This window comes from Diutina rugosa (genome assembly GCF_008704595.1).
Source record: "Diutina rugosa strain CBS 613 chromosome Unknown scaffold7_size311281, whole genome shotgun sequence".
NCBI lineage: Eukaryota > Fungi > Ascomycota > Pichiomycetes > Serinales > Debaryomycetaceae > Diutina > Diutina rugosa.
In genome coordinates, this window is record NW_022995140.1 from 204873 (window position 1) to 226314 (window position 21442).

General features: G+C 51.5%; 9 protein-coding genes across 9 annotated transcripts; 4 read left to right on the forward strand and 5 right to left on the reverse strand. All coding sequences in view use genetic code 12, as the record gives it.

Moving 5' to 3' along the window:
- Window positions 1–275: 275 nt before the first annotated feature.
- DIURU_002868 (putative 3'-5' exonuclease) lies at window positions 276–980 on the reverse strand (the record flags this gene model as incomplete). The annotated part of the gene is made up of 1 exon (XM_034155566.1): window positions 276–980. One exon carries the CDS (start codon window positions 978–980, stop codon window positions 276–278), a length of 705 nt encoding a protein of 234 aa, XP_034012399.1.
- Window positions 981–2784: 1804 nt separating this feature from the next.
- Window positions 2785–5193, reverse strand: DIURU_002869 (uncharacterized protein; the record flags this gene model as incomplete). Its single annotated transcript, XM_034155567.1, has 1 exon — window positions 2785–5193. The coding sequence occupies one exon, from the start codon at window positions 5191–5193 to the stop codon at window positions 2785–2787; it is 2409 nt and encodes an 802-aa protein (XP_034012400.1).
- A 3810-nt stretch (window positions 5194–9003) lies between these two features.
- Window positions 9004–12126, forward strand: DIURU_002870 (PDPK1 family serine/threonine-protein kinase; the record flags this gene model as incomplete). The annotated part of the gene is made up of 1 exon (XM_034155569.1): window positions 9004–12126. One exon carries the CDS (start codon window positions 9004–9006, stop codon window positions 12124–12126), a length of 3123 nt encoding a protein of 1040 aa, XP_034012401.1.
- Window positions 12127–13166: 1040 nt separating this feature from the next.
- Window positions 13167–13529, forward strand: RPL27A (60S ribosomal protein eL27; the record flags this gene model as incomplete). The annotated part of the gene is made up of 2 exons (XM_034155570.1): window positions 13167–13401; window positions 13510–13529. 2 exons carry the CDS (start codon window positions 13167–13169, stop codon window positions 13527–13529), a joined length of 255 nt encoding a protein of 84 aa, XP_034012402.1.
- Window positions 13530–13647: 118 nt separating this feature from the next.
- On the forward strand, window positions 13648–14979 carry WRS1 (tryptophan--tRNA ligase; the record flags this gene model as incomplete). Its single annotated transcript, XM_034155571.1, has 1 exon — window positions 13648–14979. One exon carries the CDS (start codon window positions 13648–13650, stop codon window positions 14977–14979), a length of 1332 nt encoding a protein of 443 aa, XP_034012403.1.
- An 84-nt stretch (window positions 14980–15063) lies between these two features.
- Window positions 15064–15444, reverse strand: DIURU_002873 (uncharacterized protein; the record flags this gene model as incomplete). The annotated part of the gene is made up of 1 exon (XM_034155572.1): window positions 15064–15444. One exon carries the CDS (start codon window positions 15442–15444, stop codon window positions 15064–15066), a length of 381 nt encoding a protein of 126 aa, XP_034012404.1.
- Window positions 15445–16099: 655 nt separating this feature from the next.
- RIB3 (3,4-dihydroxy-2-butanone-4-phosphate synthase) lies at window positions 16100–16726 on the forward strand (the record flags this gene model as incomplete). Its single annotated transcript, XM_034155573.1, has 1 exon — window positions 16100–16726. The coding sequence occupies one exon, from the start codon at window positions 16100–16102 to the stop codon at window positions 16724–16726; it is 627 nt and encodes a 208-aa protein (XP_034012405.1).
- Window positions 16727–16932: 206 nt separating this feature from the next.
- Window positions 16933–18333, reverse strand: HST3 (NAD-dependent histone deacetylase; the record flags this gene model as incomplete). The annotated part of the gene is made up of 1 exon (XM_034155574.1): window positions 16933–18333. One exon carries the CDS (start codon window positions 18331–18333, stop codon window positions 16933–16935), a length of 1401 nt encoding a protein of 466 aa, XP_034012406.1.
- Window positions 18334–19053: 720 nt separating this feature from the next.
- Window positions 19054–20778, reverse strand: SNF1 (AMP-activated serine/threonine-protein kinase catalytic subunit; the record flags this gene model as incomplete). Its single annotated transcript, XM_034155575.1, has 1 exon — window positions 19054–20778. One exon carries the CDS (start codon window positions 20776–20778, stop codon window positions 19054–19056), a length of 1725 nt encoding a protein of 574 aa, XP_034012407.1.
- Between the last annotated feature and the right edge of the window lie 664 nt (window positions 20779–21442).

Here is a 21442-nt window from a genome sequence, read left to right on the forward strand (position 1 = left end):
CAAAGATGTAAAAATTCGAGGAAGCGCAAATGGTTTAGTGGTAAAATCCAACGTTGCCATCGTTGGGCCCCCGGTTCGATTCCGGGTTTGCGCATTATTTTTGTCTCTTTTCGAGTCGCCTCTGCTTATGCAAAGGTTGTCAGCATTATCAATACACCGAATACCTTAATGGTCATAATTCGGTTCGTTGTATACTGTGCTTTATATTTATGCAGGTTTATATGCTCACTCGAAACTTATCAAAGAGGAGGTTTTGGGTGGAGGTCTAATGCAAATCATTCAAATTTGAAGTCCTTTTTCCTGATTCGAAATAACAACATGGCCATTTGAGCATCCTCGACTGAACTATGTGAGCCATGCTGGATCTCAATATTGAAGTATATTTGCGCAAGCTTCTTCAATGAAGGAGGCTTCCCGCCCGAATGTGCTCGATACTCTGCAAGCGTCGCGGTATCTCTAATGAACTGTTTCGACATGCTGATCCCCAACACCTTGAGGTCATTATGAATTGAGTGTCCCACAAGAACACGATTCTGGAGAAGATCCATGACTTCTTGCTTCACTATACTCACATCCTTGGCCTGGTACATATTCCCAGGAGTGACACCACTAACCCAGGTACGCCAATCGGTGACTCTTTCCTTAGGTCTCACGTATTCGTCGTAGATCACTTCGCCGTAATAGTTGACGATCAGACATCGACCAAGGGCATTTTTACGTCCCTCGGGGCCCACCCCAACAAATTCACAATCGATAGCAAGATATCTCCCTGGCTCCCGCTTCTTCAAAGGGGGGTGCTTGTCGAGGATCTTGAACTCGGTCATGATCTGCGAGTGTCGGTGGGCTGGCGGCACATTGGCGACTTGAGAGGCTGTCTTCAGCGGGTCTGGTTGCCGTTTAGCGGCTTTGTTTCCACGATTCCGTTTCCTCCGCGGCTGCTTAGCATTTATCTTTTGTTGGAGCTGGTTCCAGTTCGACATGTCATCATGCGATGACGGGAGTGCGACCCACTGCCGTATGCAGCAGGTAGCAATCCTCGCCGAGACATGTGCACGATGGCTGCAGCTTCGATGGTAATATGTCAAAAAACCGTAGTTGGACATAACTCCACAACAATACGAAAATTGGTCCAGTCTGTGATGTTTCGTTTTTGCGGGATTTGCGGGTTGGTTGTCATAGCATGGCTGTATTGTTCGCTTCAGCCATACCTATGCACGAACCGCGATCAAGATCGCCGCAGCCATTTTTCATGTATTCCGCCGTCGGTAATTACTCAGCGAGCGGGAATTGGTTTGAGTGGGACCGCGTAATCTTATTGCCTAAATGTAATATTGTATGTTGCAATCTCGAGTCGCCAAGCAAAGTGGCTTGCGCCCGAGCTAATCTAGACCTCCTCCCTGCAACCTCGTAAGGGTGCATATTGCAGGGAGGCGTTTATTGTGCCAATCACCACATCGAAAGTGGCCAGCGATCAATTTTTTCAATGAAGTCGATGATGTAGTTTTAAGACGGAGGCTGGCCTCATGCGTCAACCCCTTACTAATTTCGTCTCGTCGTCTGTTAATGTTTGGCGTATGTGCACTACTAGGGGACTGGTGGAAGGAATTTTGAGCCAGTCGTATCTGACCATTAGACGAGACGACGAGAGGAGAAACTCGTACTAGTAGTTTGTAAATTTATCAACAACCAAAAGGGTGATGTTTTTTGGTCGCTCTACGGATGCGGCGGACCGGCAATTGACTCAACTGATGTCAATTTGCAATCGTGGTCACTCAATTGGCAATAGCAGAGTCAATGCGGCGACACGAGTTCGGGCAATGAACGTGGGTCATTTTTCATTAATATACGTATCGGAAATTAAGATGGCGTCGGCAATCAGTTTTGGGCCAAGACGATGTACAAGGCAAACAACATACCCGGGAACCAGGCACAGATGGTCAACACAACGTCAATCCAGAAGGTGGCGGACAATCTTTGTTCCTTCAAGTACACGGCCAAGGGAGGCAAGAAGATGGCAAGCAAGATGGCGACAATTTGTTCAGAGTCCATGGTTTATTGTTGTGGATTGATGGTGCGAATTTTTGCGGGTGGAGGGCAGACGTCTATTATAAATGTTCGGCCAGGACGGATGAGGGAATTTTACATAAAAACAACAATCGGTCCCTAAGGGCTTACAAAGGAAGGCGTTTACAAAGCTGAAGACAACAATCTCGTTTAGTAGTCAATGGACGGGGTGGTGGCGACACCAGCTAGTGGAACGTCGTCCGGTGGTCTCCATGGGTTCTTTGTGAATCGACGATTGTACCCCGTCCGTAGGACGCCGGTTGCCCTCGGAACGGAGTTTGTCATCTACGTCGTGGTCATTCGATTACATATATATCGCATGTCCACGCCGAAAGCAATCTGCACCAGCCGTTTCCGCTTTTAACAGTCACGACCCCGTGTTAGTCATGTTCGTCGGCGTTGGTCACGTGCGAAGTCCGCCGACAAATTCGAGAAAATAAGCGGCTATCGCAGGGAGATCCAAATCAATAAGCGTCGGAGATTATGTCGTATGTCGGCACCGTGGCCACCACCAACCTGCCGCTAGTCGTCAAATGGAATCGATGAGTCGACACGGCCAAATGGTGCCCGAAAGCGTTGCGGTCGCGTCGTGTCGACGTTGGCCCGGCTCGTGTAAACCCGGAGAATCGCGCCTGCAGGCAGCCGGGGGAACGCAGCCGGGGGAAGCCGCAGGGTTCCGTTGCCGTAAGCGTCGTCGCACCCGCAGTTGCCGGCACGGAGCTATCCATTCATCTGAGAGAGCGAGTACATTTGCTGGGCGTAATGCAATTTGTCAATGATGTCTTTGCACTGCAGCTCGGATTCCGCCTCCAAAAAATACTTCTTTTTGATGTCTTTGGTTTCGTCCTTGCTGACTTTCTTCACCACTATTTTGAGGTGGCTGGGCAGCTTTGCGTTTTGTTTAACCTTAAGCAAATGCGCCACATGGAACGACAGCGTCTTTTCCAGCATCTGTTTGTAGAACTTGGAGTAGTTGTAGTGGCTAAGATGGTGGTGGTCGTGGCCGGGGAGAAACATGTGGTCTTGGTGTTCTTCCAGAGGCGCCAAGTGGATGTAATCTCCGTCGACGATCAACAGCTTTTCGATTTTGTTAAGCATCGTCGGCTTTTTCCGCCATACCCGCCATTTGTACCATAACGCCCCCAGCAAGTTTGACAGCTCCGTCTGCTTGAAAAAATCGTCAAGCGAGTACTTTGTGCTCGTTTTGCGGTGGCTGGGAGCTGTCGAATGACGTTTCCGCTGGGCGGCTACCGGGGTAACCGCGGTGCTATTGAGCTTGTCTCGGAGTTCGGATGCGGCGGGAGTAAGGTGCATGTACAGCCCCGGCGTAATTTGCAGGTTGTAGTTGTTCCGGCCCACTAAAACCAACTCCACGGCGTTTTGCGCAACGTCCGCCACCCGGTCGTCGTCGCCAAAATATCGTCCCGTCAGCGCCGCTTCGTGGTGCACCGGCAGCAACAAACTGGCGACCTTATTGGGCATGGCCGGCATGTCGATCTCTCGGAACTTGTACTTGTTATAGTCTAGGCCTTCGCGGGCGCAGTATTGCTGGAGCACCGCTCCCAAGGTATCTTCGGGATGCACGTAGATGAATTTGAGATCGTTCTCGACGAGCACCCGCAATACTGAGCGCAGATGCTCATCAGCACCCATATTCACCATTGACGTTTTGCGCAGCTCGATGGCGGCTAGGTTGTTCTTGAACTCCATCGCGAGCGGCGTCGCCTGATCGTTCTTCTGTCGGTCAGCCTCCGATAACACCGGCTTAAGCCCCAAGTACGGCGGGTTGTTGTAGGAAGCGAGGGCTTTCGTCCGGTTAAGCAAGCCAAACGCACCGTATTCCTCGCCATCCTCATCAACAAGCTCAAGCTGCCAATGGTTGGGGTTGATCAGCGAGAGCTTCTCACCCTTTTCCGTCAACTTAAGCAAAACGTAGCCGATGCAATCGGCCACTGCCACGTTCTCATTGGCTTCAATCGTAAGCACAACATTCTCTTGCGGCGGAATGAAGATACCGATGGTGGCCATTTTGTTACCGTCGCCAGAATTGACAAACGCGTAGTAATTGAGCGGATTGGAGGTGTTGGCACTCAACTTAGCGTGGATGATACTGCTAAGGGACAGAAGCGTCAGCGGTGCCTTTACGTCCACTTTTTCAAAATGGAGAGTAGGTTTGCGTAATGATGCGGTCAGCCGCTCCCGGTGGACGGTTTTAGCACTGTAACTAGGTTGATGAGGCCGAGATAGTGTCAGCGTCCTCAGATAGGTATCACTAAACGGTTTCTTCTTCTGCTTACCGAAGTCAAACGCCCCCAGGTCGCCGATAAACAGCTCGGGGAGGGCCAGCAGCAGCATCATCAGCAGGGCGTCGATGTCGGTGAATGCCAGATCCAGCAGCACCATCGAGTCGTCATCGTCCATTGAGTCCTCGGTGATGCCCAGGTCTTCGTCTAACGCATCGTTGGAGTCGATTTTACGCACGGGGTTGCCGTTCTTGTCGACCCACACCCCGAAGTCCAGGTTGGCCAGCAACGCCAGCAAGTCCAGCATGCGGCGGCGGCTGCGACGGGGACGCGGCTCTGCGGGCGGGTGAGACGACTCGTCGGTGCCGAAATAAGGTACCGCCATCAGCGTATCCTTCTCGGTGAGGTCGCCGTCGTCATCGGTGTTCTCGTCGCCGATCCCGGGGAGAATCTTGATCTCGCCGTCGTCGATGTCACTATCACTGTCAGTGTCGTCGGTACGGCCTTTAAAGAACTTAGGAATGGCGAACTTGCCCAGCTTTTCGCCCTCGGCCAGCCCCGGACGCTGCTGGCGCTCGTCTATAGTGTATTGGTCAGCGAGGATGGGGACGTCTTCAATGGTCAGCACCGAGTTCTCGGTGTCCAGAGGGGCCAGTTTCCCTTTGGTAGCCGTAGGCTCTGGCGGCGGCGGTGCCTGGGGCGGCGGGGGCCGCAGCCGTCGCTTCTTCTTGCGGGTGTTGTTGGTGACGGCCCGAGGGTGGGGGTCGAGGGCGCCGTGGAGGTGGCGGGCCATCAGGAAGGTGATCGGGGGCAGCAGCTGGGACCCGTTGTCGTGTATGCTCTGCAACGTCGAGAGCACCTGCATCGCTTCCAACGGGAACGCCATGGTAGCACCGTCAGCGTGAGGCTCAACGTGTAGACGAGGCTATGTGCGGTGAGACCGGTGTGGTGGGTGATGGAGAAGGGTGAGACGTAAACATGCAGGGACCATCAAATTGACGAATTTGTTACTTAAGTTATTCTGCTACGTAGTGGGATCGGTCGTAGATCAATGCCACCGAGAAATTGACTCATGTATTAGTGTTAAACTGGTTCAATTCTCTGGTTGGGAGGGTCGCGACTTTCTCCGTGGTGAGAGTATTTTGGCTCGGCGAACCTCTGTGCCGGCGCCGAGTTCCACTACGAGAAATTGATAATTCTATGATGGATGGGATTGGAAATAAATGTGGTCGCTGCCTCGATGCTATCAGTGCTGAAGGGGTTTTCATAACCTTGGATACTTATTGATACTACATTTCATCGACGGTCAAACTGTTGTACTTCACTCAAAGTTAACAACGTTAAGGAAATGTGTTGTCAATAAATTGAAAACTCCAAAATTTGTGATGGCAATACCTTGGTCCAAATGTGCGGTGAGAGCCACCAACATTGATCTGAAGATGCACCTATTAAAAGGGCAACCCCTTGAGGAGACAAGCCTATACTAGCCGAGATGTTCCAAGGGTTGCTGTATGTGTCATGTGCGTGCTCCAAGTTGTTGTGATGTGAGCTACAAGCTGTGAAATTGAAACTATGCATTAACTCTATACACAACCCCAACCTCGAGGTTCCTTCGAAGTTTACCTGTCATTGGTTGGAAAGTCAGTGAAGAAAGAAGTGTAAAAAGAACTGCTGCCACCTCCATTTGGGTCCGTGACGGCAAAGAGCGAGGTACCGAGGCTGAGTATATTGGCCGCCGACACACCAGCTCTGTATCCTTCCAAACCACCAATGTCTTCGAAGCTTATCAGTGATCGGATGGTGCAAAGACACGCTTATACCAACCACCGATGTCTTCGAAGCTTATCGGTGGCCGGCACAAGGCTCACTCAGCCCCTGAAGTCTTCGAAGCTTATCGGGGGGGAATTGAGTGGTGCGCTGAGAGATAGAAACTGACCGGGGAACATTGACAGGGGATGCTGGCCCTTTTATGCCCCAGTACTGCACACTGGCTTGGGACCCGAAGTATTGGGGAGTTATCCGCCTTTGCCATTGTGTCCGTCGTCAACTTGACTTGTGCATGGCTACTGCTGAGCTAATCGGTGATGATGCATGCACGTCGGGTGGGAACAAGGCCCAGGGCTATGGCTAGACGGGCTATGTCCAGGCCTGAGCTGGCTTAACCCACTTCACTGGCGTGTTTCCCGTGCCCATTTGTGCATCGCATCGTCAACTGAAGGAGTCCACGCGGGCAAAAAATGGGGCTACCCATGAAAAAACGAAGTACTCTACAACTATCAAAATGTACCCTTAGACGTTGGCTATCTCGAGTACGATAAGTTATAGCATTGGAGCTTCGAGTCGTCTTCCTAGCTTACTCATTACACGAAATTCTGGCTGGTTCGTCGATGGAATGCGGGGAGCGCTATGCGTCGTCAACTTTAGACGGAACAAGTCGGGAGAGAATAAAAAATGCACCCGACTCTAGGGGGGCACTATATCCAGGAATTCCCACCGGCGACAACATAAAAGGCGGGCTACTCGCTCTTCTTCTTCTTCTTCTTCTTCTTCTTCATCAAAACCTTCTGACTGGCGACTTCTACTATGAGTTGAAACCCACTCTGGTCCGCCACTAACTGGGGCCGTGACCCACTACCATGGTACCCTATACTGACTGACGCTTTCTACTGACGCTACGATTAGCTCCGACGCTACTACTTGTTGTTGACGCTACTGCTCGCTGTTGACACTACTACTTGCTGCTCGTTGTTTGCTGATTGTCGCCTCCAGCCACCAAAAAGTTCGAAGGATTGGCGGCTGAGTCGACGGCTCGCTGGACTTGACTCGTGTTCTATCACGCTGCAATCAGTAACACTCCATGACCATCCCGTAGGCGGGGGAGATAGTACACCTTCATACACATCCCCCATGGGCGATAGGCAAGACATCCCGTCTGTTTGTATCCGCAACGACAGATTAGCCCTGGTCGGCCAACAAGCGAATGCTTGGACCTCGCGCGAAAACTGATGGCACTCCATCGACTGTCACTGGCCGTGTTTGGACTGGTGAGGGGGGTAGATGGGTCTCCCTTCCCAGGATTTATGTAGGTTCGGGGTCTGGTTTGTAGCATGTGTACAGGCACTTGTATAGGTCTATAGTTAGATTAGTCATATAATCGAAAATAGATTTATTTTTTTTTTTTTTTCATAAACTGACAGTTAAAAATCATGTAGTTTGATAAGATCTACTCACTCGCTTTGACGTTAGAAGCTCACGAATGAATGTTGACCAATCCAACTATGCCAAAGATTTCGAATTTTTCGTATTTTCCCTATATTCTTGCATTCTTACAGGTCTATCCCCCAGAAAATGGTACAGAGGTAAGTCAATTGTGATAGTTCATCATATCATTGAAATATGAGCGGCTATCATAAAGACAAAACCAAAAAGGACTGTACACTTGAATTTCTCTAGGATATGATAAAGCCGAATGAATTATTTTCACAAGCGGTTCTATAGTGTAGTGGTTATCACTTTCGGTTTTGATCCGAACAACCCCGGTTCGAATCCGGGTAGGACCTCTTTTTTGTGGAATCGAACGCTATGCTGAAATACTTGAAAACGAGTCAATGCTTATCAATTGAATAAAAATCTCACCCGGTCAATTATCTATTGTCACCGTTTGACAACATGTATCGTAATAATTTTTGGTGTCTCTTTCACAATTTGTACTTTTTTTACAGAATCCTATACGAAGCAGCCTCGAACTGTCTACGCCTGAAAGGTAACTAAAATTATCACAAAAGTGCGACCATTCTTTCTCAATACCACAACAAAAATCTTACATAGCATAAGAAACAGAGTAATCAACAAGAAGCACAGAATACAATTTACGATCAATCCTTTGGCTCGGGTATTTCTCGGGTAATCGTTATCCGAGACCTGGGGTTAAGCCTGTCGACAATGAGGCGGCTTGGGCACTTGACTGTCTTCGTGTGGCGTTATATGCACACAAACTAAAATAGCTGGTATTTCGCTGCCCTCTCACCACAACAACCCCGTGTCCGAAAATCACCCCTTGCGACAAAAAACCTTATTATACCCATCTCGGGAGGGTAACCGAGGTATCAGAGGGGAATGTACAGTACCGGGGCTCGCCATCGTGTCTCTCGGAAAACACCACGTAGTCCCAGTAATTTTAGGCGCACATGTTGTTGTTGTTGTGGTTCGGCTGTGCTACGTGTTCCTCGACTACTGCCGCGTCATAGTACCGCAGCCGAGAGTAAATAAACAGTTGCTCGATCTCCCCACCACATCATCTCGAAATGCTCTGATGTACACGCCAGCGCCGTAGACCACTCCAGACCATCACTCTATTTGCTAATGAGATCGAGATAGCGGGTCGAATTGACCTTTTACTCGAATTTATCACTAGAATTGACCCCACCGTCACCGCCGCGATTCGCGCACTGCCTTAATGGTAGTGGCCAGGTGGCTACTACACCGCCTACTCTACGAGCACAAACCCCAGCACACGCCACTAACACCGTAAACAATCACCTGGCGGTAACCTCGAGTTGCCCCCACCTCAAATTCCACAAGTTTATTCTGGAGATTCAGCATAATTCAGGCCACGTGATTTCGCAGCCCGGGGAACACTTGCTACTTCACCGCATACGTTTTTTCCACTAGCAATCCTATTGGGTCCAGGCCAGCCATGACTGAGTCCAGTGTATCGGGAAGCGGCCTGCTTGCCGATCTCTCCGAGGACATTGACTCCATCTACAAACTGTACACCCAGCCGGGTTTGCCCCACGTCCGCATCACGCTGAGGTTGAGCCAGTTGGACGTCACCCAGGCACAGAGCCGGCTGGCCCCCGACCTGCCCCATCTGCTGGTGGTGCTGTTGGACGATGATCCCGAGGGCATCATGCCCCCGATAAGACCCCAGGCCAACACCAACTCGCTGTTGAACGTGCTTGTCGACACCCCTCAGCCCCTGGATCTCGATTTGCCGCCGACGCTGGCCCAGCACTGGCGCGACGAAGGCGCCGCCGTCCGCGAAGTAAACGAAGGCAACCAGGTCAAAGTGATCAAGCGCGACGTCGGCGACTTCAAGTTCATCAAAAACATCGGCGAAGGGCTGTATTCGACGGTGATGTTGGCCACAGATAAGCATACCAACCGCCAGTACGCCGTCAAGGTGTTGGACAAACGCCACATCATCAAGGAGAAGAAGGTGAAGTACCTCAACATCGAGAAGCATGCGCTCAACCGGTTGAGCAACCGCATGGGGATCATCTCCCTCTACTTCACCTTCCAGGATAAAAACCTGTTGTACTTTGTGCTTGACTTTGCCGCCAACGGCGAGTTGCTCTCGTTAATCAACAAATACGGCACCCTCAACGAGGACAGCGTCCGCCACTTTGGCGCCCAGATCCTTAGTGCCATCCAGTACATGCACGACAACGGGGTGATCCATCGCGACATCAAGCCGGAGAACATTTTATTAGACGAGAAACTCAGAATTCAGATCACCGATTTCGGGACCGCCCGTCTTTTGGAGAAAAAGGACGATGACCCTGAGAACTACCCCTTAGACGTTCGCGCCAAGCTGTTTGTCGGTACCGCCGAATACGTGCTGCCAGAGTTGTTAGAGCTGAAGTACTGTGGTAAGCCCGGTGACATCTGGGCCTACGGGTGCATTCTTTATCAGATGATTGCCGGTAAGCCGCCGTTTAAAGCGACCAACGAGTACTTGACCTTCCAAAAGATTACTAAATTACAGTATGCATTTACTGCTGGGTTCCCCGTGGTTCTCCGCGATTTGATCAAGCACATCTTGGTGCTTTTACCGCAGAAGCGGTTCACTATTGACCAGATCCAACAGCACTATTTCTTCCTGCCCACCAACTGGGACGACTTTGATCTGATCTGGTACGCGGACCCCCCCGAGTTGGGACCCTTCAAGATGCTGGCTAAAGGTATGCTTAATGTCCCGCCTGAACTTACGAAGGCGTACTCGCTGCCGGTGGTCACCACGAGGAAAGTCTACGGCCCCAACCAGAAACGCAAGCAAACGCTGCTGCCATCGCCCATTGCCACTAATAATCTGCAGGTTCTGCTTGAACAACAAGACTCACACGGGTCGCTGGGGACGCCGGTGCCGCCCACCGCGCCTACTAAGCCAGTAAATCCGGCCAAAGCCGCTGCATACGTCCTCAACCGGGGCTCCGATGAGAAACTAGACCGCCCGCTGGCGCTGAAAGTGAAGCTGGGACCGCAATATATCCCTGGCACCAACATCTTGCGCCCGCAAATCAACCCTCGCACGTCATTCCCTATACGCAAACCTAAGCAGCCGCCGACCCTGGCCCTGGCTATGTCGACGCTGGCCCAGCAACAGTCTACCGCCAGTCCTACGTTACCTCGCCCGGAAAGAGTGCCGCAAACGCCGCCGGCATCGGCCCCCGCTCTGGCACCGCCGGTGCCATCTCCTGCCCCGTCGGTGCCGGCCCTGGCGCCCCCCGTGCCTACCCCTGCTACCATTCGCAAACCGCTGGCGGGTGCCGTGGCGGGCTCGGGTACACCCACATCGCTGATGGTGGGGCTTGGCATCTCTACACTGCGGTCGAACTTAATTGAAGTGACGCCGCCGCTGCTGGTTGAGGCTGCGTGGAAGAAGTACCTTGAACACCCCGATGAGCGTATATTGCGCCTCGGTCCCGCCATCGTCCATCGTGAGCCTACAGAAGTATTCGAACGCAAGCATCGTGGCCAGATCCATAATGCCCCCATCAGCTTAAGCAATAAGGTCGATCAGGCCAACCGCAGCGTAAGCAACAAGAGCTTATTACTGAAGGTGGTCAACGGCCTGAGTAACGGATTGCGCGGCACCGATGTCATGGACACCACCACCTACCAAGGCAATGACGGCGAAGGTGACGAAGCCCAAGCGATCATTGACCACTGGGAGACAGTTAAGGAAGAGGACGAGGAAGCCGACAAGAAAAAACTGTTATTCAAGAAGTTTTTGCACTCCGCTACCCAGAACGCTGACGAAGTGCTCGGAACCGCCGTCAACCACCCGTTGGAGCGCCCGCGGACGTGTACGGTGGTGTGTACCACCCATGGACGCGTACTTATCTTCTCCCGTAACGACAATGACAATTACCGTATGATCATGGAGGTCAAGCTCAACTACTCGTTCATGAGGATCAAGGAGGTGGTGCTGGCGCTGAAGTTCAAGCTGTTGATCCCTACCGTGGGGACATTTGCTCTTATGCTGAATGTGACGACATTCGTGTTTGAAGTGGAGAAGTACGAAGTGGGGATGTGGACCGAAGCCTTGGCTCAAGGTAAGCTTAATGAGTTTGAACGCCACCGTCTCGGACTCGCGTCGGAACCGGTGCCGAGAATCTCTGAGACGGCGGAGACACCAACGCTGCCGCGACTGCCCACACTGGACAACTTCGAGTTCCTGCCGCAGCTGCCATCATCGGCGACCCGTAAGAAGGGGATGATGCCGGTTCGCATACGCCGGCTGATCAAGCGCAAGCCGCCTCCCGCGAAGTCGCCGCTGCCGCCAGGAGAAATGGGGAGTCCCATTGACATGAGCACCGGATTCCAAAGCCACAGCGTCGATGCCGAGCTTAGAGCGGCTCAGCTTGCAGCTGCTGCCGGCGAACGCAATCGGTCGAGTATCGAGTACCCTCATCGCCTGAGCTTCTCCAAGGAGAACGGGTCGAACACCGTCAGTCGGCTGGGCCTGAACCTGAACAAGACCCCCGTCACTCAGAAGACGTCGAAGTTCCTCGCCCGCAGTCTGCGGAGAAACTAACCAACTAGATGCTTGATGCAGCTAGCAGTACTCAATACACATGACAAGCAAAGTTCAGTATGATAGAGTAGAGTGTGGAGGTGGTTTCGCAAATTGGAAAATGTAAGTGCTTAGTAGTAATTGGTAGCAATCCATCGTGATTACAGTCTGACTCTATTTACCCAATAAAACAATATGAAGACGAACCTGTACTTATTTGGAGATGTCATATCCTTAGTGTAAGCACGCAGCGTTGAATTATTGGTAGTCATGACCTTCCTGGAAACACTCTACATAGCGATACTGGGATGAGTTTTAGTAATCGGTTACGATACACAGAAATCTAAGGTGTTTCATTGTCTTTAACCTTTAGTGTGGCGAATTACGTTTACGTCAGTGGTCTCACTCACGTTTGACATTCCCCGCTTGTATGCAATCATGGGTGCAAAATAGCTGGAAAGTAGATGGGGTAATTTACGAAAACAAGATGTGTAGCGAAAACTGAGGTGATACCAGTTCAATAAGACTCGTGTCTACGTCAGAATATCGTCATTGGCTTACGAGGGTGTCGGTGTCACTGGTGGTCGTCGATGCCATTAGGGCGCAACCCTAACGTCACGTGCGCACATCACGGAAAATTTTGGTCTCCGCACGCCGGGGTCGCGCTCCCCCTCCAACCCTTAGGCAAATTTTTCACTAGTGCAAAGGTCTCGTACGTTAACATGGCTAAATTCATCAAGTCTGGTAAGGTTGGTAAGTACTAATCGCAAACGGTGCATTGAGGCACTTTACCCCAACCATGAATGATTCCGTTCCCCTTTTGCATTTCCCGTGGGTTTAATCTCCCAGATCGAAAGCGGACCGAGACGTCATTTTGTGGTGACCCCCTCCAAATTGACCCGATGAGATACTAATTAATTATAGCTATTGTCACCCGTGGCAGATACGCCGGTAAGAAGGTCGTCATCGTCAAGCCCCACGACGAAGGGACTAAGGCCCACCCCTTCGCCCACGCCATCGTCGTCGGTGTCGACAAGGCCCCCCTCAAGGTCACCAAGAACATGGGTGCCAAGAAGACCGCCAAGAGATCCAAGGTCAAGCCCTTCGTCAAGGTCATCAACTACAACCACTTGATGCCCACCAGATACACCTTGGACGTCGAATCGTTCAAGCTGGCCGTCTCGACCGAAGCCCTTGAGGAAACCGAATCGCGCAAGGAAGCCAAGAAGGCCGTCAAGAAGGCTCTCGAAGAAAAGCACCAAGCCGGTAAGAACAAGTGGTTCTTCCAAAAGCTCCGTTTCTAAGTCTCATATGGGAGATACGATGATGGGGGCTTTTGTTTTATAGTACGTACTTAATTACTGCATGGGTTAAATACACATAATGAAGGAACCCTACACATAGGCGGACCACTGAACCGGTGATAGTGACACCCACGCCCTAGGCTGACTCATTGTAACTGACGCCGCAGACTGCGTTCTTTTTCTGGGTGGTCCACCTCTTCGTCACCTCCACGCACTAACCCACACTCACTACTTCTGGATGTCGATCGAGGAAAAAATGGCCGACGTCAAGTTGGACCAGGCACAGACTCAGGCCACCGGCGACAACGCTGCTTCCGCTGCTGCTGAACAGAAGGTTACCCCTTGGGAAGTGGAAGGGGCGGTGGTCGATGGCCAGGCGCAGGACATCGACTACGACAAGCTCATCCAGCAATTCGGCACCAGAAAGATCACCGAGGAAACCTTGGCTCGTTTCAAGGAAGTCACTGGCCACGAACCTCATCCGTTCTTAAAAAGAGGCGTGTTCTTCTCCGAGAGAGACTTAAACCGTATCCTTGGCTTATACGAAGTTGGCGACCCCTTTTTCCTCTACACCGGGCGGGGGCCGTCGCTGGACTCGATGCACTTGGGCCACATGGTCCCCTTCATCTTCACCAAGTGGTTACAAGATGTCTTTGACGTCCCCTTGGTCGTCGAGCTTACTGATGACGAAAAGTTCTTGTTCAAGCAAAAGCTCAAGATCGAGGACGTGAAACAGTTTGCCCGCCAAAACACTAGAGATATCATCGCCGTCGGCTTCAACCCGGAAAACACTTTCATCTTCCTGGACTTGGAGTACATGGGCGGCGCCTTCTACGAGAACGTGGTGCGGACGCTGAGACAGATCACCACGTCGACGGCTAAGGCGGTATTCGGGTTCAACGACTCCGACTGCATCGGTAAGATCCACTTCGCCTCGATCCAGATCGCCACCGCCTTCCCGCTGTCGTTCCCCGACGTGTTGGGTCTTCCTCCCAAGACGCCGTGCTTGATCCCCTGCGCCATCGACCAGGACCCGTACTTCCGCGTGTGCCGTGACGTCGCCGACAAGCTCAAGTTCACCAAGCCGTCGTTGATCCACGCCAAGTTTTTCCCGGCCTTGCAAGGGGCGCTGACGAAGATGTCGGCCTCCGACGAAACGACGTCGATCTTCATGAGCGACACTCCCAACCAAATCAAGAAGAAGATCAACAAGTACGCCTTCTCCGGTGGTAAGACCTCGGTCGAAGAACACCGTCGCGACGGGGGTAACCCCGACGTCGACGTCGCCTACCAGTACCTCCTGTTCTTCGAGCACGACGACGAGAAGTTGCAAAAGATTTACGACGGCTACAAGCTGGGCGAAGTGTTGTCGGGTGAGATGAAGGCCGAGTGCATTGCCGTGTTGCAGAAGTACGTCAGCGAGTACCAGGAGCGCCGCAACGCCGTCGACGACGCCACCATCGATGCTTTCATGAAGCCCCACAAGTTGGTGTGGGGCCAGAAGGAGCGTCTTGTCCCCGCCGACCCCAGCAAGAAGAAGAAGCTGGACGCGAAGCCGGCCAAGAAGTAGGTGACGAACACTATGGGGATTGTGTCTTAATTAACATATACAGAAAAGACGATGCAAATAATGTGTAGAATGAGTCAATGGGTTTTAGCGTGAAGAAAGGTCAGCTTTGACTTGGCCAAGCACCCACATAAGTCGGTCAAAGTCGCCGTCAGCGAGGTCTCGCCCAAACCACTTCGAGCCTAAGCTGAGCACAACCGGTTTCTGCTTATGTATAATCACCATCTTGGATACTTCAGCAGCAATGATCTGGATCTTCAAATTGCTATGGTCTCCCACCACCAACACTGGGTCCACCTGGAGCTGGTCGGGCAGCATCTGGTGCATCGCCATCGTGAACGACGCGGGGACGGCGACGGTGAACGTGGAGTCCATTCCTCCGTCAATGTATAAGTTGTAGATCACCTGGTCGGCGGCCTCGACGTGCTGGAACTGGAAGTGGTGGCCATCGTGGTCGACGGTGAGCATGGTGGGGCGAAGATGGTGGTGATGAGACCAAATGAGAAGTGGTCGACACTCATCTGGCAAATGCGAGAAATTATAGTCGAGTTTAACCAGGCATTGATGAAACGGTTGACAGGCCGGTGATTGTCGGAACGGTATCGCTTCCGATGTACGTTTTGGTCCCTTCTTATACTAGCATACATATCGGCCCGGTCCCGAACCAGGCTTTGTCCCATCTGACTCAGGGATAAACAATAGTAGTATACACTAACCGAGTCAATTAGCCTATATTTTGATAATTGTAGCCCTGTTATGATTGTTGTTTGAAACCTACGTTTGCGGGTGAGACACGCGCTCTCATGCTGCCCCGGAGAGCTGAGTGCTGTCAGGCATAACTCAATATGGCGTCACCGTTACATGATTTTACTAAATGCCCGCGAGATGACAAATATCTTGTCAGCATGGCGCCCGGGTGCAGGGCGGTATATATGTAGCCGAGGTCGACGCTTCCCACCCACAATAGTGGTTTTGTATCCCAGCACCTGCTGTTTTCGTTGGTTATTGTCCGTTTGCAGACTGCCCGCTAGCCGTTGCCTCCGTGCTCACTGTCCATTAACCACCCCACACTCCGAACCGTGCGAAATTTTTCACAGGCTCACTATACTGACCACCGATACCCATGACGTTTGTTGAAGTGTCCGAAGCTATTGAAGCGTTCAAGAACGGCGAGTTCTTGATCGTGATGGACGACGAGTCTCGCGAGAACGAGGGCGACTTGATTATCGCCGCCGAGAAGTGCACCACCGAGAAGATGGCGTTCTTGGTCCGCCACTCGCTGGGGTACGTGTGCGTGCCCATGCTGACGGAGCGGGCCGACAAGTTGGGCGTCAACTACATGTTGCCCGACCTGTCGACTGACCGCCACAACACCGCCTACTGTGTCACCTGTGACTACGCCGAGGGCACCACCACCGGGATCTCCGCCGCCGACCGGGCGCTCACGGCGCAAAAGTTGGCCGACCCCAACGTTGACCCGTCCAAGTTTACTCGCCCCGGCCACATGGTGCCGTTGCGCGCGGTGCCCGGTTTGTTGAACAAGCGCCGAGGTCACACCGAAGCGCTGGTGCAATTGTGCGAGCTTGCTGGTTTGCTGCCCGTGGCGGTGATCTGCGAAATGGTCCGTGACGAGGACGGCTTGATGCTGAGGTTGCCTGACTGCGAGAAGTTCGGCAAGCAACACAACATCAAGTTGGTTACCATCGACCAGTTGGTCGAGTACATCAACCAAGGGGCCAACGGCCACTAATGACGCCATGTATATTTATAGACACCGAAGGTTACGCTGTCCTTCTGCCATGTATGAATAGCTTTTATCCTCAAATACATTACGAAAAATTTGCCGAATTCTGGGGCAAAGTGGGTCCAGCAACGTATCGTCCATTATTATGTCACCGCTTGATGGGGTCACAAGCAAAACTATTCATCATTCATATCATTACTACACCAGTTCCCTTAGAGGGAAACGGGACTGTTCGATAACAGCAATGCGGGGGTACCTTCAGCGGTGAAGCTGGGTTCAGGGGTGGGCACCAGCGAACGGGCCCTTTTTGAGGGAGACGCTTGTCGCCTGATGAGTTTTGGAGCCGGGCGCTTCTTTGACGGTGTCGTTGGCGGGGTAAAAAATTCGGCGCCGTCAAAGGAATCGTTAACTTCGGTTTTTATTATAAACGAATCGGTGGGCTCCGTTTTGATTTGAGGGTGAGGGGCAAGCAACGGCACCGGCGCGGTGGAAGCGGCAAGAGCAGCAGCGGCGGCAGCATCAGCTTCCTTTTTCGCTTGCTTCTCCCGTTTGATTTGCGCCCGAGCTTCCTTTTCTTGATTCATCTTGAGACGCTTTGAATCTAATTGTTCTTGAGTTAAGAACAAATCAGGGATCTCGGCTTTAAGAATTTTAATGAAATGGTCACAGTCACACAACACCTCGTAGTCAATGTGATCTTGCCAGATCAGTTTCAGCAACGGGGTTTTGTTGACGAAAATGACCTTGCCGCCCTTCAGGTGAACCGCCAGCGCCACCAGGCGAACCAACTTTTTAACGCCATCAACTTTAAGCGACGTTCCCATGATAATGAGCATGTCAGGACGCAGTTTAAGGTCGGTGTTGAGACCTTGGGCGAGGATCTCTGCTTGAGGGTGATTCTCACCATAAAGAACGATATTAGGCCGCAACCGACCAATGGTACCACCAGTAATACGCTTGCCGGCGTATAACCGCTCAATGTATTTGGCGTGGCACTTAGCGCACTCAGGGTTGACACCACCAGCAAGGAGTTGGTGGTATTCTTCGGTCCAGTCGTAGGCTTCAAAGCACAGAGTGCACGCCAATTTGTGTAAATTACCATGAAGCTGGACTACGTCAAGCAGACGCCATGATTGGTTGAATGTGCGAGCGGCGTCGAAATCTTCGAGGTTGATGCCCATGTTTAAATTAATCTGCTGCTCAAGGCAGTCGATATTTTGGGTGTAGCAGCGTAACAACTTGCTCCGTTCTTTGAGCACTTTGATAAACTTGTGGGTTTCCGTCGGCTTGGCATCGCGACTCAGCGCATATAACAGTGCCATAAATGTACAAAACAACTGGAGCAGCGTCTCGTCGCGGAAAAGAGAGATGTCGAATAAATCTTGTCCTTTCACCACCAGCTTGGTGTTGGGGAACTTAGCTTTGACTAAGTTGTAAAGCCCTTCCAGGGAACGGAAATCCGGGATGCCGGCATTACACAGAATACCGGCCCCCGTGAGCACGGTCGTCTTCTTGCTTTTGTAGACCCGTTTGGCGATTTCATGGAGGTTCAATTGGTTGTTGCGCAACTCCTCGGCGGTCAACCGGGGGGATTGCAAGTCGATGGTAATCATCGAGCGGGGCTAGCGTCGCAGGGATACGGCTCCAGATGAAACTTGGGGAGGTGAGGGGGTCGGGCGACGTTCAGGGGTGGGGTGTATGGTGCAAATCACGAGGACAACGCTCAGAGACCAGCAAAACGAACAAGACGGGGGGATTTGTTTGTCGCCGTAATCGAGCAGGCGCACTCTGGATCGCAAAGTGTCCCAGCATAGATTAGGTTATATGAAGGAACGATCATCCCCGAACGGGAAAAGAAAAACATACAAAAACAACACGCAGACGTGGTGGGTTGCGACACTGAGGGAACAGACACGAGCTAATCTATGCAAGAATTATATCTATAGTTTAGTGATGGTTTAGGCTTATAGAACAATTGTAGACACCTTGAGGCTAACGAGATTGGCTACCGTTCAATTCGTAATGTCCGTTCATTGTGGGTTGCAGGGTAAACTGTGATTGCTATCTTCCAGCCTGAGAGGAGGTATTAAGGTAAGGTGTGGCCAAGTTAGGGGTAACTCATATTAATCGAGGTGAGACGTTCATTTTGATTAACTTTTAAGTTTATATAATCAGCGTGTGCTGGTGAAGAATGTCTACTGGCCAGCCAAGTAGAAGGGCAGCAAGAGTAGGTAAGGTTCAGGCAGTTGTATGACAAACACGTCACGCAAATATTTTTGCCCCGTCGAGGTCCTAGTCATGATATCCGCACCCATCTATAACTATAAATACGTTTAACCACTCTGACTGTTGACGGCCAACTCCATGATCAATTTGGTGGCCAAATGCAAAAACGGGTACGCCGAGAACGAACTCATGTCGTCTAAGTCCAGTTTGATGAACGGCGACGGGATCTCGTCCTCTTCGGCGTTCTCAAACTCCCACCCGTCAAACTTGAAATCAACCAAGTAGTTGTTGGGTTCAAGTTGGAACAATTGGATTTGCATTTTCATGAGGTTGGGGGTCTTCTCGTCAGCTTGGTCATTTTCGTACTTCCACCGGACCCGAATTGTCCATAATTCTTCTTCCGTAGGTTTGGCCCATTCAGCACCCAAGTTCTTAAGTGCCCGGTAGATCTCACCCATCACATCCAACGGGTATGACCGCGACCGGATACCAAAGTGCCATCTGGTTTTCAGCTTTTTGACGGGAGCCGGAGGCACTTGGGCCGCTGGCAGATTGGCTTGCCGCATGTACTCACGGTGGATCGAGGGCAATGACAGTGGCAAGATAGCAATGGTGGAGTTGGGCAAAGTACTCAAATCCGGCACTAAGGCAAGGGTTTGGTAGGTCACCAGCTGGGCAACGCCGGGAGCCTTCAGCGTCAGTTGCGTAGGCATGTAGCCAGGGGTGGCGGGGAAGTCTTGTTTGCTCTTCTTCAAGTCACGCACAAGCAGAGGGTTTTCCTTCATCAAAAGGTAAGCATCCAAGATTTCATTAGTAGTGGCTTGAGTCTCTTGCTCGTTGTACTTATTGATGACAGAAATGATTTCGTCGCGGGGGTAACCCAACGACACCGTGAGCGCGTTGACCACGTCATCATCAATGTCAATCTTTTCCACCTTGGCCTTCGACAAGTCAGGCGGCAACAAGTAGTCGGCAATACCCTCTTTAAACCACGGGTCTTCCATGATTTCGTGGATGGTGATACGATTAAGAGGGTTAACCACCAACATCCGCGTCAACAAATGCTTAGCTCCGGGACTCAAGTAGTTCGGGAGAGTGTAGACACCATTGGAAATCTTCTTGAAAAGCGCCGGAATAAACTCGTCATCGAAAGGTAACCGACCACAAAGCATCACGTACAAAATGACACCCAGCGACCACACGTCGACTTCGGGACCAGCGTATAATTTACCAGAAATGACTTCAGGGGCAGCGTAGTTCGGCAGACCACACAGCGTTTTGAGGAAATTCCCATCGGTCATGATATTCAGCAAACCAAAATCGGCAATCTTGACATTAAGCTTATCGTCCAATAACAAATTTTCTGGTTTCAAGTCACGATGGACAATCTTATGACGGTGACAGTACTCAACGGCGGCGATAATTTGCTGGAAAAAGCGGCGGGCTTCATCCTCGGGCATTCTCCCCCGCTGGACGATGTAGTCAAATAATTCCTTACCGGCGTACTCAATGACCATGATGATTTCGTCTTTCAGCTTGATCACGTCGTAAAGCTTGATGATGTGGGGGTGCCTAAGCAACCGAAGGTAGGAGATTTCTCTTTCGATTCGGCCTTGCATGTCACTCTTAGCTAACGTCTTTCGGTTGATGATTTTGAGTGCCACTCGCTGGCCAGTAACGCAATGTTGAGCGAGCTTCACTTTACCGAACGACCCTTCACCGAGGGTTTTGATCACCTGGTACTTCCCGATACGGGTAGACGAGTGAGCGTTGACATCCGCCATCACCTGGTCGGGCGCCTCCTGGGCAGGGACGGGGGTTTCAGCGGCCATGGCTTGTGATTGTGTGTCGCACAGGTTCGAGTGGTGGGTGGCCACGAAAAAAAGTGGGCGCAGAGTGCACCACCCGCCAATGAGTCTGAGCGGGTCAGTGACGTGGGCTTAAACGACGAGCGAAAGATGACGTATCGGGAAAAACGAAAAAAAAGATTGAGTCATAATTTAGGTTTCATGGGTAAAATTTTCTGGCAGAGTTAGTGGTTTTTATCGGTGTGGGGTGGCTGCGTGACCCCGGGGGGTGGTGGTATCAGCGGGCCTTGTGGGGAAACACCCGCCCGTTACACAAAGGAGCACGTAGTGAGCGGCCCATTCTGTCTCGACTGCCGAGAGCGCGACCGCGCGAATTGCTTTTCAGCAAACTTTGTTCTTAGACACACACATTATTTATGACACAAAGGCGGAATTGCCGTCGTAGACCTGCATTAGTCTCCCCATGGCGATGTGGTCCGCCTTAGCTCTCAATATTTGAGGAAAGTGGTGGGGTGATGGTAGTACGCCCAGACACGTTTCACACCTGAAACAGTGGGTCGATGTAGGTTTAGGTGAGGCGTGTTTAGGATGACGTAGCTGATAACGACCACCGTCGTCTATTAGCGCCCCATTGAGCGATGATGGTCCGCCATCACCCCCACCATTGTACCGTCGTCACCCGCTAATG